The sequence below is a fragment of the Urocampus carinirostris genome, chromosome 3, assembly GCF_059441175.1.
Source record: "Urocampus carinirostris isolate Australia breed hairy pipefish chromosome 3, RoL_Ucar_1.0, whole genome shotgun sequence".
NCBI classification, from domain to species: Eukaryota; Metazoa; Chordata; class Actinopteri; order Syngnathiformes; family Syngnathidae; genus Urocampus; species Urocampus carinirostris.
The window spans coordinates 42,454,090-42,473,406 of NC_142351.1; the positions used below are offsets into that span (position 1 = coordinate 42,454,090).

General features: G+C 38.0%; 2 protein-coding genes across 5 annotated transcripts in view; both read left to right on the plus strand.

Annotated features, from left to right (window-relative positions):
- The window catches only part of prkar2aa (protein kinase, cAMP-dependent, regulatory, type II, alpha A), a 41,699-nt gene extending 31,283 nt beyond the window's left edge, over positions 1-10,416 (plus strand). For both annotated transcript variants that reach the window (XM_088331939.1, XM_088331938.1), the window contains 5 exons: positions 1,161-1,262; positions 2,796-2,870; positions 4,061-4,126; positions 4,708-4,846; positions 7,459-10,416. In XM_088331939.1, the coding sequence (XP_088188065.1) occupies positions 1,161-1,262; positions 2,796-2,870; positions 4,061-4,126; positions 4,708-4,846; positions 7,459-7,583 (507 nt within the window). In that variant the 3' untranslated portion in view covers positions 7,584-10,416. The remainder of the gene's footprint in view (positions 1-1,160; positions 1,263-2,795; positions 2,871-4,060; positions 4,127-4,707; positions 4,847-7,458) is intronic.
- Positions 10,417-14,023: 3,607 nt separating this feature from the next.
- On the plus strand, positions 14,024-18,832 carry naa80 (N-alpha-acetyltransferase 80, NatH catalytic subunit). 3 transcript variants are annotated; one of them, XM_088331940.1, is made up of 2 exons: positions 14,024-14,292; positions 17,271-18,832. In XM_088331940.1, the coding sequence occupies exons 1-2, from the start codon at positions 14,177-14,179 to the stop codon at positions 18,079-18,081; spliced, it is 927 nt and encodes a 308-aa protein (XP_088188066.1). In that variant the 5' UTR covers positions 14,024-14,176; the 3' UTR covers positions 18,082-18,832. The 3 variants fall into 3 exon arrangements, 2 of the variants coding, with proteins under 2 accessions (XP_088188066.1, XP_088188068.1); XM_088331942.1 differs by having other exon boundaries at positions 14,024-14,288; XR_015850048.1 differs by lacking the exon at positions 17,271-18,832 and adding an exon at positions 15,586-16,775 and having other exon boundaries at positions 14,180-14,288.
- Positions 18,833-19,317: the final 485 nt, after the last annotated feature.

Sequence of the window (19,317 nt, forward strand, 5' to 3'; positions counted from 1 at the left end):
GCCAAAAAGTTTGATTTTGGTCTCATCTGATCAGAGCACCCTCTTTCAAATGTTTGGTGTGTCAAACTTTAAACAACACTTTTTATGCATATATTTAAGAAATGGCTTCCTTCTTGCCACTCTTCCATAAAGGCCAGATTTTTGCAGTACACGACTGATTGTTGTCCTATGGACAGATTCGCCCACCTCATCTGTAAAACTCTGCAGTTCATCCAGAGTGATCATGGGCCTCTTGGCTCCATCTCTGATTAGTTTTCAGTGGTCTCATACTCCTTCCATTTCAATACTATTGCTTGCACAGTGCTCCTTGGGATGTTTAAGTTTGGGAAATCTTTTTGTATCCAAATCCAGTTTTAAACTTCTCCACAACAGTATCTCGGACCTGCCTGGTGTGTTCCTCGTTCTTTGTGATGCTCTCTGCGCTTTAAACAGACCTCTGAGACAATCACAGTTCAGGGGCATTTATACAGAGACCTGATTACACACAGGTGGATTCCATTTGTCATTGTTAGTCATTTAGATCAACATTGAATCATTCAGAGATCCTCACTGAACTTCTGGACAGAGTTTGCTGCACTGAAGGTAAAGGAGCTGAATCATTTTGCACACCCATTTTTTCGTGTTTTATTTGTTAAAAAAGTTTAAAATATCCAATAAACTGTATTCCACTTCATGATTGTGTTCCATTTATTGTTGATGCTTCACAAGAAATTACAGTTGTATATCTTGATGTTTGAAATCTGAAATGTGGCAAAAGGTCTCAAAGTTCAAGGGGGGGCAAATAGTTTCGCAAGCCACTGTATCTTGTGCGGCTCTCGCTGAAAATAAATCTCAATATTTTGCATTCACGGTTCTTTGAGTCGAAAAGGTTCCCGATCCCTGACTTAAACAGTTAAAATATAATTACGTTGACCCCTATGCTGCTCTTTTAGGAGGATAGTAAATCTTGATTGTCTTAAATTAATTTACGTTTTCTTCTGATTGGTCAGTACAGTGTTTTCAATGATAGTAATATTTGAAGCCCACGAGGGCAGAAGTAACAAATAAAATGTTTAGTAATATATGGAGGATGTGCTTTATTGTTTTGCCCAAATGGCAACATAATGAGTTATGTTTTGACTATTTTACCTAGAATTGTTTTTAATTTCCTCCATCTCCAGGATCGCGCCACATTTCGTAGACTCATTGTGAAGAACAACGCAAAGAAGCGAAGGATGTACGAGACTTTTATTGAGTCTGTGCCCTTACTGAAATCCCTGGAGGTGAGTTGAATGCACTTGATAGTGGATTAAGTATTTTATTGTTAATGAACAATAGGTGGTAAAATAATGTTTAGCCCGCATATTGGCACCATCTCAACAGCCTCTCAAGAGTCAACAGATCACATCAGTGCCATTACCTAATCAGAGCAACAAGATAAATTAATCACCCTTAATCACCACAAGCTCTTACTGGTACTTTTGACTATATCTAAATTTCCACCAATTGTATTTTTTTAATAATCTCAATGGAAAAACATTGTTAGATGCCATGTGATGTTAGGAATGTGTGAATCGAGGGTTTATAGATGGGGTTCCCGCCGATATTTGAAAAAGTATTAAATTGAATTACATTAAATTCATTATTCTATATATCCTTAATTGATATTGATATGTATTAATTTTATTTTTTTCAAAGTCTTAAAAATGTCAATACAATAATATTTACATTTATTTGAACTAAAAATATTTAGTAACATTCATGGTAAATGGTCTGCATTTATATAGCGCTTTTCAAGTAAATGAGGACCTCCCAAAGCGCTTTACAATGTGCTTCACACTTACCCATTCACACACCAATAGCGACCATGCAACCATGCAAGGCACCGACCTGCTTATTAGGGGCATTAGGCATTCAGTGTCTTGCCCAAGGACACTTCGACATATAACACGGAGAAGCCGGGAATCGAACCTGCGATCTCTTGATCCCAAGACGAGCGCTCTTGTCTTTTTTTAATAATTAACCAATTTACCTCCGTGGCAACATCACATGACCACAACAACGAAACTATCAAAATGGTGATGTAGTTTCAGTTGGGCCTTTCAGAGCAGATGCATGTCTTATGTCCACCCACAATACACGTAGCAACTTTGGACAGAGACGTTTACGTTGGACCATGGGATGGTGTACATTTTATGAGAAGGGTTTTTGCCGAGGCTAAAATCTGTGCCAGGTAAATAATGTGTGCGGGGCCCAATGTATTGTGTGCATGAAATATTCATTTATTTCAATTGTGTTTATTTTTGTCAACTTGGTCTTGAATGTTATTTCAAAAGGCATTAAAACGTCATTGAACGGTAAAGATACTGACAAAAATAGCCTCATACTCAGTAGAGTGGTTTCTATTAAGTACTTAAGTCAAAAACTTTCTACAATTTTCCATCCATTGCTCAAAACCAAGCTATATTATCTCTAAATGTGTGCTTCATACAAGTGTAGCTGCAGTTCTGGGGAATAATTTTCACTTGAACTTTTGTTTGAATGAGCTGAAATGCATACTCTCACTGTGCATAGACTGATTTGCATACTCTCACCGCGCATAGGCTGATATAATATTCTTCATTCTTTGTTCTCTCTATTTCTCTCTATTTTATTTATTTCAATTGTGTTTATTTTTGTCAACTTGGTCTTGAATGTTATTTCAAAAGGCATTAAAAAGTCTTTAAGTCTTGAAATTAACTTGCCTTAAGCTGTAGGAACCCCGTGGTGACAGTTTGTATCTTTCTGCTATCATCTATGTAATTTAATTTGTGCAGGCAACTGAGAGGATGAAGATTGTGGACGTATTGGGTGCGAAGCAGTTCTCAGATGGTGAGCGCATCATCACACAGGTGAGATGATTTATGTTTTTGTTGCCTGAGCCAGTAGTTATAAAATACCGTGATCTTTCTTTATACGAGCACCTCTAAACACAATAATTTTTTTACACAACTTTTTTTGAAACAAAAGTCTACCTCGCTATATTAAGTAAAATCCAGTACAGGAGGAGTCCATGAGGATACCACTAGAGAGCGCTCACAACTTGAGACTATTTTCTGCCATCATCAGCTCGTCCAGTTTGCGCGTGCAAACTACTACGGGCAAAACAAACAATTGTGCTGTATACTCTTTTTGTGTGTATGTTCATTTAAAGTTGCAGTAATTATTTACTCAAGTTGTAGTAAGTGCTTACGTACCATCATCTTTAAATCTCATACGTGGCAATCTCTGCCAATTGCTCCCCTTTTTGATTGCAAATCGTCCTTAATAGGCGATAATATGTCTTGCAAACACAACACTGCATCTATTTACTCACAGCAAGACAGACTATGGAGAATACTTTGACAATATTAGCAATCTACGATGACATTGTCATCTGCTACCAGTGACAGAGACTATCTGGATTTGAGCCAAAAGACTAGATTGGTCAAAATGTCTCTCATGAAAATGGTTATAACGGCGTACACAATATAAAATTATCAAAACCATATAACATACAAAGAAAACATGGTATGCAATCTCCATGACTACTCATTGCCGCTCTCTGCATCGCACACACTCATTTGTTAGCTCATAATAAACTTGCATTTTATATTGTTCATATGTTGTTTATTTTATTTCTGTATTTTTATGTTGGATTATTATTTAAATGGGTTTCCAGTGATCAGGAAGCTGTTTTATAGCTATTTAGGTTTCACTTGTATTCTTCTGTTAGAACGGGATTAAGGCAAATCTGTAGTAGAGCATATCAGGAATATTTGCTCGTAACACAAGCAATCGGAACTAAATCCTGGAACCAATAAGCTTGTAAAAAGGTTTCACTGTAGTGACCAACTACAAAAATACAGTAAAATTAGATTTATGATACATAAATTCTTTGCTCTTGTTATGATTATATTTACTAGTTAACCATTAATGACAATGTGTTCTTTCGAGTAACCACTGTTTACACGTTTAAATCGCTTCAATGTGATGTTAATGAAATGAGGACCAACATGTTGTCCATTTTTGCCAGATGCCTAACTGAAACTGTTTTTGACAGGGAGACAGTGCTGACTGCTTCTACATTGTAGAATCCGGGGAGGTGAAAATCATGATGAAGAGTAAAGTAAGCAGAATTTGCCTTTCACAGATGTCAGTTGATTTTTTTTATTGTATAATAATTGCATTCCATCAAAATATAGTCCATACAATGCCATTAGTCATGGATGTTTTATTCACTTATTCATTAACGTCTTTATATCTATTGTATTTATGCCACGTCCCTGCTCATTTTCCAAACGTACTGTATTTTTGGAAATATAAGGCGCCCCAATTTGGCCAGAAATTCAAAAGTGTGCCTTATAACCCGGTTGTGGACAAGATTGAAAGTGCATACAATAAATTGAGGTATGCATTACCATACCGTAAACGTATACAGTAATTATAGGTATGCCTTCCAATCCAATAATATAGAATTCAAGTAATTGTTTTGCAAAGATTGATCAAATTGATCTTATTTTGATAAACATTGTATGCAACGGGAATCTTAACCCAAGTAGAGGAGGTTAGAGTGCCTGCACTTTACCACTGGACCACAAGTGGTACAATGACATATCTCATTATGACACTATTTTTACTCACAGTGCTAGGAACTCTGATTTGCTAGTTGCTAACCTTTAATCCTCTTACGCGTCTTACACCGTGCAGACAAAAGCAGACCATGCAGACAACACGGAGGTGGAGATAGCACGCTGTAGCAGGGGTCAGTACTTCGGGGAACTGGCCTTGGTCACTAACAAGCCCCGAGCTGCTTCAGCCTATGCAGTGGGCAGTGTCAAATGTTTGGGTAAGATGAAATGCTTTCCTTCCTCTTCCCTTAGCAAACAATGTCAGCAGGTGTGAATACGTTTGCAAACCAGAGTTTTTAAATCAGTGTGCCAGGGCACATAAGTGTGCAGTGAGAAGTTATCTGGTGTGCTGCAGGAAATAACCAGGTTTTATCATTGCAGAAAAGCATGACATTGTCCAGTATCTTTGATTTCTTCCAGTCATTAACTGAGTAACTGTAACAATCATTTACATAGGTAGGTGGCAGCGAATCGCAATTTTTTTTGTAATTATGTTTGTAAGTTGCCAAAGGGAAATCTATTTAACGACTTTTTTGTAATGTTTTTGACGATGTTTAAAGGCACTTCGAAAAGTAATTAAACAAATCAAAGTAAATCTGTCATACATCATTTTAATTTTTTCAATAATTTAAAAAAAAATGAATGACATGCTTGAATAAATACCCAAGAATTTTGTAGAAAGGCGAACGTCATGCTTGCATGTGTGTTCTGATGCATCTCATTTGCTAAACACACAGAAAAAGAAACTATTCTTGTTACAAGCCTTAACTCATTCAACGCCAGACATTTTTCTCAAATTGGGAGAGCCGGTGCTATTTTTGAGAGCCCACAGGAAATGTGAATCTGTAGCTATATAGGCATAGAACATATAATTAAAAGCTTGGACCGTCATTTTTCAGTCGAAAAAAAGTTTGTTTCTCGATTATTCCATTGATTAACAAACAACCATTCAACATTGCTAAGTTAATTGAAAATACTAATTTTCAAGAAAAATTCTGAGGAAAAAATGCTTTTTTGTTAAAGGATGCATTTCAAGCAGAACTTTGGTTCTTTTTGCATTTGTAAAATCTCCGTTATCTGAACAATGCCTTTAGCTTGCAAAATAACAGTTTATTGCTTGAACACTGAACTTATGCATGGACAATCCCAGAACTTTTCTGGTGAATTGATGACATAAGTTTGGTCATCATGGCGATCGCGTTTCCTCAGGCCACCGTGTTAGTGCTGACGTGCATGTAATGTTATCTCTCTCTGACCAGACGATGTCAATGGGACTTTATCTTTTTTGAAAGGAAAATGGTCTGTTGAAGACTTGACTATTTGTCGTCCATGCCTCACGACTGTCACCTCACCGCTTCATTACATCTACTCGCCATATGGGGCAGACTACACACTCTAATTCGCCACATATAGGAAGTGGGTTCCCTCGATGTGTGGACAAAGGTCCGATCAGAGCCCCACCTCCTATCTAATGGTTATTCATCATGCTGAAACCATTCCCAGAGGCTTAAGTTATTGCTGAGCAGCCCCAAACCCTTTACGATAGTTGTTCTTAATTAAAACAAACTTATTTTTGCGTTTTGGCACTAAGGGACAATGTTTTTGCAAATGTAGTACATCAGGGTATTAAATGAGTTAAAGGTAGAAAAGCGCCACAGTCCTCCTGCCACTAGTGGTAGATATAGTAGCATGTTATTGCATATCCAGCTTAAATGCATTATTATTATTATTAAACAAGTGAATTTTATCTCTGAACCAAATGTACTCATAAAAAGAGCCACATCTGGCTCCCAAGCCATATGTTCTCAAGTCGTGGTAACGTATATGCCACATCTGGCTCCCAAGCCGTATGTTCTTAAGTCGTGGTAACGTATATTCCAGACTATGCTAAAGTTTTATTACATAGTTTGGTTGGGGGTGCGACTTATATTCCAGATGCAGCTTATCTGTGAAATTATTAACATATTTTTACCGGGTATACAACTTCACGTGTTATTTTCACACTAAGCCGCAAGACTGCACTCTTGGCCTGTGTTGATAATTTGAACCTCGCCTTGTTGTACCCCTTTTCTTACCAATGGACACGAACGTTTAGAAGATACCGTGGCATTTCGCCAAAAGTATTAAATATTATTAAAATGGATTTCCATACAAGGATCGAATTTTCTGTACTTCCTTGTTATATTACAAAGTACAGTTCGCCCCCAAAATGCGATACGAAATGATTTTAGTGACATATGTTAGGGGAGGAGCATTTTATGCAGAGGGAGTTTTCACACACACCAGTAATTTATAAAAATAACCGAGTAGACTGAACAAAACGGCCCTGAAAAGAAAATCATATTCTGCTGATTACAAGCTGCAAATAATGAAATATGCATCTGAAAAGCAGACAAAAGTAGTACAGCTTGTAAGCTACTGGTGGGCAGCGGAAATAACGTCTGAAGTAAGCAACGTAGAGGCGCAAAGAGGAAGCGCCACATCGGTACTGTGAGACCAAGGATAAAAATGTATTTGGATTTAGTGATATGGAGTTAAATTGATAGTTTTGTGAGCATGTGCTCGAGTTACCTGAGTAACTCTTAATATGTTACGACGTTACTGAAATTTAAATGGCTTGTCAATCATGTTCGTTTGTATACTGTACGAAATATTTCAGTCCGTTTCTCTTTTATTTAAAATGATCTTTCAAGATGACGTGTCTGTGTAGGATGTGTGGTTTTGTCCCCCCAAAAAATGACCCCCAAATTCAGACTTAGTGTCTGGAAAATGCCGTGAAATGGATCTAAGTGGATGCCACACTTAACATCTAATGCTCTCCTTTTTGCAGTAATAGACGTGCAGGCGTTCGAGCGCCTCCTGGGCTCCTGTAAAGAGATCATGAAGAGGAACATCGCCCATTACGAAGAACAGCTGGTGGCCCTGTTCGGCTCCAGCATGGACCTGAGAGACTGAGCCTCCCACTGCAACCTCTGTGCCTTGTATTACACACATTCACGCACACTTACACAAATGCACACATGATGAGCTTTACCATTACTGTCCAAACATGAGGAATGTAATTGGTTCACAGGAAAAGGATAAACTGATATTTTTTTTTCTCAAACATCCAGCACACTGACATAAGAACTCACATACACAGTAGATTAGATTTACACACTGTCGGGCAAAACCATATACCGTATTTTCCGCACTGTAAGGTGCATCATATTATGAGGCGCACACTCAAAAATAGTCTTTTGGCAAATATTTTTCATTCATAAGGTACACCGGACCATAAGACCCATGCAATTGAGACAAAAGTAAGTACTTCTGTGTGTACGGGTACATATTAATTCAATGCATTCACGCAATGCATAAATATGAGCCATCGACATGAACCACAAAACATTGTATGAAATGGGAATTAAACCTGAGTATTGGCAATAAGAGCGCTGACACATTACCACCAATGGTATAGATGACACACAAAATGGCGTTACACCTTATCCCTTTATCACACTACTTTTTTACTTGCAGTGCCACAAAACTGATATGCATAGGGCATTCTGATATGTTAAACAGTTTTCACTTCTTCGATATCCCCTCGGTTTAATATAGTATAGTATTTTGTTGAATTTTTCTCCATTCTCTAACATTCATTGTTTGAAGAAGTGGAGAGACTGTTTCCTATCAGAATGGACTATGCTATTTAGTGTTCCTTTGGGGGATAGAAATAACTACGCTCAAGGTATTTTGACCATGGTATGTCCATGAAATGTTCAAAATGTTCAGGGGGATCTTAGCGACACGTACGTATGTTGTTGTTTTATACTCATGCCCTCCATAGTTTTCAACGCTTTTTATGATAACTCATCAAGAAGCCAATATGTAAAAATGCATTACTCAAATGAGAGTAAAGTGGGTAAAAACAGTGTGATGATGAGATAATATCTGTCCGACTTACAGTACAGTCAGTCTTGTATGGTAATGCATACCTATAATTTACTGAATGCATTTCCAATCTTATCCGCCATACTCCGCGGTGCACCGGTTTGCAATGCGCACTTACAAATTTCTCGCCAAATAATGATTTATAGGTGCAAGTTATAGTTCTAAAAATACGGTATGTTTATTTTGCTTTTATTTTTTATATGTTGGCATCAAGTTTCCAGCACCAGTGTCTTAGCTGCATTCACCCGTATGCAGGTAAAGCAAAAAGGTCGAGCATGAAATGACCACCACACATTTTTTTAGATTCCCTTTGTATGGCGGTCTTTACTTGTCACAAGAATTTTAACAGCTTTAAATTACCTCAGCCAAGGACAGACACAAAAATTCATGCACTCAGATACACAGGGGTACACTTAACTCACTCTGTGCCATAGACGTATTTTCACCTCATTTAGGTTTTTTACTGGCAACACTTCAATCATTTTATAGTACTAATTTTGTTGAAAATTTAATTTGAAAATCAAACTTTAAATAGGCAACATATCATTTTGTTTGTCTTAAAAAAATCGATCAAAAAAGAAAATAAAAATGATTAATGGGTAAAAGTTCCAAATGAGCATTTTTAAATATGATATTTTTGGGGTCAAATACACGCTGTCCCTTTGATATATATTTTCAACCAAGAAAAAAGAAAAATAAATGAATAAGCAGAATCATACAGAATCTGCTTGAAAATGAAAAAATTGAGATTTTTTTAAGTGTAAAGTTATTAATGTCAAAAAAGATTATCGTAAAATATATAGGGATATTTTATTGAAATAGAGTAAGGTTTTCTCCTACCAAAAGAGGTTGAATTAGTTGTAAAATTCCAAAATAGTAACAATGAGGTATCATATTTATTTGCAATGAGAGTATACTTTTGTTATGAATTTCAATAAAACTGTATAATTAAAAATTAAAACAAGTGACATTATCTGACAATAATAATAATATGAATGCTTTTTTAATGGATTTTTTTTATTTATTGCAGTAAAAATATAACATTTGAAAAATTATTGACATTTTCTGACAACGGGTTAAAATTACTATTAATTTTTTATAATGTGGGTTAATTTAGTTCTAAATTGAAGTATAAATATTGTATGATTACAAAAAAATTCACGTTATCTGACAAAGGGGGTGAGTTGTTTTTTTTTTTTTTTTTTTTTGATATTTCGAAAAAACGTGAATGACGCGAGAATCCATCTTTGGCACGAAATGAGTTCATTAACACAAACCACATTTGCAAAAACGCATACAAGAGAGCTGACAAACTTTAAAAAAAAAATAGATGTTAAAAATGCAAAAAAAAAAAAAAAGAGTTCAACGGCGACAGAAGTTTTAGAAAAATTTTATGAAGCTAAAAACAGAAGCTTTGATAAAATATTATTTAAATATATAAATATATATATATTAAAAAAAGTGTTTTTCTCCCTGTGCGGCTGTAGTGTGGAACAATGTGAGGACACTCCATTTTTTCGACTGTTGTTGAGTTTAGTTAGTGATGATTATTACAGTAAAACGGAGGAAGTGGTGAAAAAAGGCTACCATCTTCTATTTCTGGGACTTTGTTATTCTAAAATTGACACCAAATCATTGTATTGAATTAATGATTGATGTATTGTTGTCATATATTGATTTATTTTTGTTTTGTTTTATTTTTGACCAACAAAGATTTTCACCCTCTATCTCTGTAGAAACAAAAAAGCTAATAAAAAATTATTAGTGTTCATTTTTTTTCTCCATCCTAAACGAGATGTCCTGATTTTAAAAACGAAAACAAAAAAAGGCAAATAAAGCAAACCTTTTGTTAAAACGGTTTCCTTATTATGTTCATAAAAGGTACATCGGAAATTGTTTATTTTTCATGGTTCCGATTTATTTTTCAGATCAAATTACGTACCTATCAACTTGTGTGTTTTCCACATTATTTTTTTATGTGTTGTTCATCAAATTGTGTACATTTTCTGTATGGGATTTTCTTTTGATGTTTTTCCAGGCAAAATATTGAAGTGACATTTGGTTAAAATAATTGGCACTATATATTAGTGTTTGTGTGTGTGTTCACACGCGCACACACAAACACTTGTGTCCCGTTTCATCTGGAGGGACGAAAGCATAACTGACTTGGGTGCCTAGGTGCTTAACTTGTTTGGGCATTTGGGTTGGCCATGGTCCAAAAATCTTTGTGTGTGTTTTAGCTCCTTTTTCTTTTCTTTTTATTTATGTGTTTGTCTTGCTGTGGGTCACCCCTCTTGAGGGACATGACCAAGGTAGATAGATAGATCAATATATATTTTATGCATCGATAAACTCTTGAATTAGATATCTCTGCAACATGTGAGAGGAAAAGATCAAGTAAGCCTATCTCTATTCTTGGTTATTGAAAAAGTTTTTTTGCATTTTTTGCACATTCATTTAAGTTTATATGTATTTATGAATAAACATAATGGTGCCTGAATGCAGATTTGAGAAGGAAATTAAATGTTTTTGAGATGAAGTGTTTGAGGAGTATGTTAGGAGTGACAAGATTGGATAGATTAAGAAATAAAATTTTGAGAGACAGAACTGGAGTAGTAGTGGAACTGAGCAAGCGTGTGGATAAGAGAGTACTCGGTTGGTTTGGACACATGGAGAGGATACATGAGGAGTGAATGTTGAAGAGCAGAAGTCAATGGAAGGAGACCAAAAGGAAGGCCGCGATTGACGTGGATGGATAGTGTTATGAGTGCACTGCAGCAAAGAGGATTAAATATGATGGAAGCTAGAGCTCTTGTTGGTGATAAGAAGGAGTGGATAGGTGTTGTGAAAGAATAGTGGGGTGTTTGGACGCGTTCTAAGGGATGGACAGGGAACCTGCATGATGCGGCAGGGGTAAACCAGTGAAAGCTGTCTGGCCCTAATGTTGAAAAGAAGAGTGTGTTGTGTCACCCTGACCCGAGTGACATGGCCGCTTTGTCATGTCCCGTTTCATCTGGAGGGACGAAAGCATGACCAACTTGGGTGCCGAAGTGCTTAACTTTTTGGCCATGGTCCAAAAACTTATGTGTGTGATTTATTTATTTTTTTATTTTTTATTTTTTTTTGCTACTTTCTCCCTTTTTATTTTTCGTTTGTGTTTGTCTTACTGTTGGTCACCCCTCTTGAGGGATATGACCAGGGTACATAGATTGATAGATAGATAGATAGATAGATACTTTATTCATCCCCTAAGGGAAATTCACATTTCCAGCAGCATCCCCTGAGCTGAGAACAGTACAATAATAAAGCCAAAAGAATACAATATACCAGTGTGACTTGCAAATGCCCACTAGAAACAAAATGCAAAGAAGAGTGGACCAAAATTACTCCACAGCGTTGTGAAAAACTATAAGAATTATCATCAATGTTTGATTTCTGTTATCGCTGCCAAAGATGGTCTAACTCACTATTATGTTCAGGGGGCAATTACTTTTTCACATAGGGTTGGATAGGTTTTGATTTTTTTTGGGCCTTATTGGAATCAACATTTCAAAACTGCACCTTGTTTTTACTTGGGTTGCCTCTGTGTGATATTACAAATGGTTTGATGATCTGAAACCTTTGTCAGTGATATACATGCAAAAAACACAGAAATCTAGAATGCAGGTGCCCCTGGACCTCAGCTGATCCCATAATCGCATCATCCCAGGGATCCTGGTGCAAACACTGTTGCATATTGGCCTTTCCACATCCATCCATCCAGCAGTAGTAAAAGGACTTCCTAATAGCTGGGCCACAATATTTCAAGCTTGAAAATCACTGCTGCTCTGCCATCACACTCAGCACCTACACATCTGACTGCACCATGACCCATCCCTCAAATAGCATCAGGTTCGCTGATGATACCAGCATGGTGGGATTCATCTCAGGGGAAGATGAGTCAGACTACAGGGATGAGGTAAAAAGACTAAAGGCGTGGTGTTTAGTGAAAAACCTCCCACTGAAGACCACAAATCTATGGAGATAATCCTTGACTCAAGGAAGGGCAGAGCAGAACATGCCTCGCTTCAGATCACAGCGTGGAAAGGAACCTTTCCATCAGATTCTTGTGCGTGCAGATCTCCGAGGACCTATCCTAGCCAACCAACACCTCAGCGGTGATAAAGGAGGTCCAGCAGCGACTTCACTTCCTACACAGAAGGAGCAACCTCAGTGAGAAACTGTTGGTGAAATTCTACAATGCCACCATTGAAAGCATTCTTGCGTGCTCCATCGGGTCGTGGTTTGCAGGACAATCTGCAGTAGACAGGAAAACCCTACAAAGGATAAGAAACACGGCCCAAAAGATCACTGGCTGCCCACTGCACACCTTGGAGGACATTGCCAGATCTTGCTTCCTCAGCAGAGCCAAATACAAAGAAATGTGACCTGGTTCTTCCAGTTGAAATACCTCAGAATCTAGGAGTTGGTGGATGTGCACTCTGTTTTACAGATATTCCACCTCTCGTCTTCTGTTAATAGGGAACGGAGATAGATACTAAATTTTCTTTCAATATAAAGTGATGAATGACCACTCCATGCCCTCAAACAGCTAAACGTATCAGAAATTGCTTCAAAGGTTTTATAGGCTCTTCCAAAAATGTTGAGGACCTTACGACCATTCACCGGTTTTATCTGTTTGTTATAGTAGTCCTTCAATTGAAGGGAAAGTAAATAGTCACTTCCTTGTTACCCAAATCTTTTTCATTTCAACAAAACTGCAGCTTGTCATTTTCAGTGATCTTGCATATTGCTGTTATACCTTTGCACGCTCGTTGTTGGAACACTTCTGAGGGACTTCTTACACCCCAGCAACAGCTTTTTCGAACATACCATCGGGCCGACGGCTCCAATCCAACAAGGCCGAAACGAACAGACCGAGGGATAGCTCCTTCCCCAGAGCTTTCAACTCATGCAACCACAATCACACATAGAACAGTTTTCAGTGGCGCTTCCAGATATTTTACATTGGGGTGGCCAGACGGGGCCACCTAAAATATTTGGCTGCCACACCAAAACTTAAAGTCACGAATCCAGATTATTGAAGTAAGGTGGTCAGGTGAAAACTATCAAAAGGACTTCAGGACACAACTAAGTACTTTGGGATCTTGTGTAATATTTAATGATACTTATGATTCAATGTGCTTAGTCCATAACTTTCCAGTCAACATTTTGGCATTCCACAACCATTCTGATTTATTGTTTTATGTATGATATACTGGCAAATGGGGTGGCCAACCATATTAAACGAGGGGGCCGTGGCCACCCCTGGCCACCCTGTGGTGGCACCACTTGAGCTTTAAGTGCAATATCCCAGTTATGTATAATATTTATATTAGATGTAAAATACTTTGTTAGAGGTAAATTTTCTCTTACTTCCTATATTTTCTGTTATATTTTTCCAACTGGAGTGTAACTCGTAATTTCGTTGTAGCAACAGTGATAATAAATATGATTCTTATTCTGTGAAACCTACCACACAGAGATGCAAAATCACTCCTTTGCGCCAGGTGGCAGTCGAGGATCGCCCAAGCGGAAGAACCAACGACGCACGCTCATTTTCAGTCGAGTATCTGATGCAGGAGCATTCAACGCCGGTGCCTCACCAGCAAGCAGCAACACACACTGCAGCGGAACTTTTAGATGCTGAAGCGAGACGTCCGGATCATTTAACGCGTAGCACCGCATGTAGGTAACGTTTTGTTACATGTATTTACAATAGAGTTTGATATCAAACTATTTGACAGTTTTTGTTACGACGTGGGAAATGTTCATTTCCCTTTAGTTTTTGGGATAATGTCAAGCAGGGAGGGACAAAACTTTGCTACTGTTCTTTTCACTACAAGTGGTAATGTGACAGCGTTTTGATTAAAACGAGTACTCGGGAGAGTGTTTATCCAGAGTTAATTTGTATGTTCTGCCGGCTATTAGAAATGTCGGATTCGAAACGTAGCCATCGTGCATAGAAGATTCAAATATACCTATTTATAGATCATACTTGTTAGAAGAAGCCTCCTAAGTTATTTTGGGACGGGTCTCCTAAAATATTTGGTCTCAGCCATTTATCCTTTGTGGTTAAATAGTGTGAAGTCATGATTTTGCGACATGCCTGGTGGGAGCAATGAACGTCGTGTTCATTACTTTTTACAGTTAATTACATTTTTCGGAAGATGTTGATATTTAGCGCCCTCTAGTGGTAAAAAGCGCCATTCATAAATTATTTTAATAATAAGCTAAACTACATTAATAAGCATTTCTCCCCAAATTTGTTGAACCTCGTCTACAGGTAGCTCCTCGGATATTAAATTGCCTTTATTGTCATTCGTTAACATATGCAATGAGATCAGAAATAGCAATCCAGGGTAAAACGTGTCCCGGTAATAAAGACTGTTAGGATAAATAACAAAATCTTCTCTAGTTCTGCCATACTTAACATTTTGTGCAGAAGTCTGGGGCAATAATGACAAAAGTTCACTACAGCCCCTTTTCATAATTCAAAAACGTGCAATAAGAACCATACACAGGGTAGGATATCGGGATCATACTACTGTAATATTTTATTTATGCAGTCCAAATTATGAAAATTGGGTGATTTAATACAAATTTTTCACTTCACAACTGTTATCTAAGGTCAACAAAAACATGGTGCTAAAAAACATCCAAAAAGTATTCACTCGGAAAGAGGGAAATTATAACTTAAGGGGCTGTAGTAAATTCAAAATCCCAAAGGTGAGAACAACCAGAAAAAGTATGGGTGTGTATCTGTGTGTGGAGTCAAACTTTGGAATAATTTACAAGATGAGATCAAACAATGTCCAACTATTCAAAAAACATTACTGGCAAAATACAGGGATGAAGAAAATGGGATATTAGTGTTGTGGTAAATACACTTGATTGAGTCCAGGTCAAGTTCCCATGGCAACACAAGTGCCTCGCCGTTTGCCCCCGGCCTGTTGTGTTTGTGTGTCTGGACAATTATCTGCAGGGATGGTGGAGGGTGGTTCTTATCTTCTCCCAAAGATGGCTCCCAGCAGGTTGGTGATCGTCAGATCTGATTTGCCCCTACGTCCCGGTCCGAAGCCTACGATCTGAGAGTGCCGGTCTTCTGGTGATCCCAAGAGCAAAGAAGTGTTCTGCTGGTTCGAGAGCGTTCTCCATCCGGGCACCGGTGCTGTGGAATGCTCTTCCCCCTGAGATCCGATCTGCAACCTCAGTGGAAATGTTTAAATCTAAACTTAAAACTCATTTCTACTCCATAGCATATGAATAACCTACTCTTCTCGTCGGCTGAAAAAATAGTCTGTGTAATATAGTGTAATAATCTGTGAAGCCCTTTGAGACTCTTCGTGATTTAGGGCTATACAAATAAAAATTCCTTGCCTTGCCTTGCCTAGAATAGATTTGCATACATGTAGAAATGTAGAATAGATTTGCATACATGTGGAAATTTAGAAAGACTTGCTTACAGTTGTGGGAAAAGGTCGGGTAGACATCCTTGAAGATACTCTTGGCAGACATTAAGTTTCCTTGAAGATATTTCTCCAACATTAGTTAGATTGGAAATACTGCGTTTAAAACTATGGTTAACTTGTTGTTATTGTTTGCTATTATATCATAACTGTTATTATAAATATTATGTTTATTTTTATTGTTATTATCATTGGTGCCGCAGTGATATTTGGTAACTAGTGGCATTATGACGTTGAGGGATAAGTATTACGAAGATTAGTGTATAAAATATGTGATTATTGTAATTATTCTAATTATTGATATTTGACCTATGTAATAAGTATATCCATGAGATTTTTTATACAGTGTGAGACACAAGAGGAGAAGAGGATTTGTAAAATGTATTTAATGGGGAAGATAAAGGGGTAGGGAAAATGAGCATCTGCTTCTGACTACCCATTTTCGAACATGTTACGTGACATTATTTTGTTGTTGACTCATTGTTTTCGTCCTGTTTTTATTTCAATGTTCTAAATAAAGTTTTCATTCATTCATCTTTACAACGTAGTGCTTAGAAACTGGTTCCTAGTTACAATAACAGTGCAATGAGAAAGACAGTGGATCGTAACACTGCGATGAAAAGTAGTGCAATAAACATAGAGCTGCAACAACAAACTCCTAAATAAATCACAAGATTTGTATTTTCACAGTTTGCACACTCTGTCTCAGTTGTACTATAGTGTGGCCAACCCGGTCCTCGAGAGCTGCATGTCCTGCATGTTTTGTAGGTTTCTTTGCTCCAACACCAGGTGATACCAATTTTCAGCTTGTTGGCAAGCTTTGTGAGAGCTTGATAATGATCCAGATGATTGGAATCTGTATTGGAGCAAAGAAACTCCCAAAACATGCAGGACATGTGGCTCTCAAGGACCGGGTTGGCCACCCCTGTAAACTACACCATACATCCACGTCTAGTTGTCAAATAGTAAACACTGTCCCTAAAATGAAGTGTCCCTTTCATAAAGAAATATGCTCCTGTTTAAAAGCACTTTTTTCCCTTTATTTGAGCACTTGCATTCCATTCTCGGCTATTACCATTAGCAATTTTTGTTGACTAATCGTTGTAGCCCTACTAAACATAAATTCACAAGTGGAGCTGAAAGTGGAGTCGCTGCTGTTGAGTCACAAAAGCTAACCTGCATCAAACTGTGATCACCACAGGGCTGATTGGAGATCGCCAATGACAAGCAATGAGCTCAACATGAACCTTCATTGCTCCTCGCTTGCTAAACTTTCACTGTTGGATGATGAAAACACAGCTAAAAACCACTCGGACACAGAAGCAACAGATGAAGTCCATGTTCTTCCAATCCACCTACGCCCGGATCTTCTGCTCTCTTGCGCTAACCTGGTCAACTCTGAGTGGCGGAGAAGCCAGACAGCTCGCGTTCACTCCATCAAAAAATCCTGCCCTGAATTTCCAATCTGTTTGGTTCTCCTGCAAGGTTCCAGAGACACTGAGAAGCTGCTGGGACATGCTCGTCTCTCCAAAGTGGTGGGCCACGAAAACTGTCTCTTTGTAGAGTCAGTGGTCGTGTCCAAAACGGAGAGAGGGAAAGGTTACGGGCGGAGGCTGATGGAGATGACGGAGAGCTTTGCCAAAAGACTAGGCTTCAAACGAATCTGCCTCACCACCCATGATAAGCAGCACTTCTACGCTCATCTGGACTACAAACTATCGACTCCGGTGCAGAGCGCAGGAGCAATGGCATCTTTTATCCCAAAAGAGACACTTCTCAGGTTCTCCCGGGTTCCTCACTCAGAAGTTGATGTAGGAAAACAAACACAGAACGGAGAGAATTTAAACAAGGTTTCAACAATCCCGCCACCTCCTCCTGCTCCTCGTTCCATACCTCCTCCTCCTCCACCTGTTCTTCCTGCTGAAGCTGCCCCTGTGATACAGACCCTTACAGAAACCCCTTACAGAGATGCAAAGGGAGCAGCTATTTTTTGGATGCACAAAGACCTTTAACAGTGGTCGGCAACCACAAGGAAGAAACTATAGATGCTTTATATTTTGCTTATACTGTACCGTATTTATTTGTGTATGCACGCATTTTTTTTAAGTTTCTGTGTGCGTGATTCATGGGGGTTTAAGATAGTACATTATGGTATTTGAACAGTGTTTGATGAGTCGACAGATGCCGCTGACCACTTTTGCTCAGCATTGGATGCAACGGGAATCAAACTGGGATCGTTGCGGATACAAATGCCACATTCTAACCAATAGGTCTTAGGTTTGTAGATAACAACATAGTTTTATCTCGTCATCACACTAATTTACTAACTGTGCCACGTTGTAAGGTGTGATAATGAGATAAATGATATGGCCTTTTCCTATGTCATCTAGATCCACGATGATCTATTGAATACTTAGTGGATTTGGGCTCATCATTATTGTTCGTATTTTTACAATTGTCCTTATTGCTAATATTATTATTCGGTATTGTCACACCTTAAAACGGTTACAAAAAAATCTTGCAGACCACTGCTTAAAGCACAATTCTGGTATTAAAGGGACATAAAAATGTATCAAGAAAGTTTTTTTTTTTTTTTTTTAAATAAAATATGCTGTCATATATTTTTGAACTTGAAATTAAGTATTTACCATATTTTCTGAACTACGTGGCACACTTAAATAACCCCAAATTGGTCATAAATCTAAAACTGTGTCTCATAACTCGGTGTTCTTTAAGTGGAATAAATTCGAAATGTGTACATTATTTTTCCGTGTGCGATACTACACAAGGTATAACAATGTATTTGTGCGATGATCAATTCAAAACATCTCTGACCTAAATCACAAAATATTGTTGATGCAGGAATCGAACCGGTAGCGGTAGTGAGTGTGCGGAAAGATGCGAATAAGCATTAAATTTGATCTCATTCTCACACAATTTTTACTCACAGTGCCAGAAACCGATGTTGGCCAATGGAGAAAACAGAAAAGTCGTCCTATTCTATCTAGCTACCCTGGTCATATCCCTAGAGAGGGGTGATGACAGCAAGACAAACACATACACAAAAACAAAAAAAAGGAAAAAGTAGCAAAAATCACAAAATAATTTGACAATGGCCAACCCAAAAGCCCAAACACCAAAACAAGTTAAGCACCTCAGCACCCAAGTCGGTCATGCTTTCGTCCCTCCACATGAAACAGGACACAAGAAAGCGGCCGTGTCATTCGGGTCAGGGTGACGCAACACGC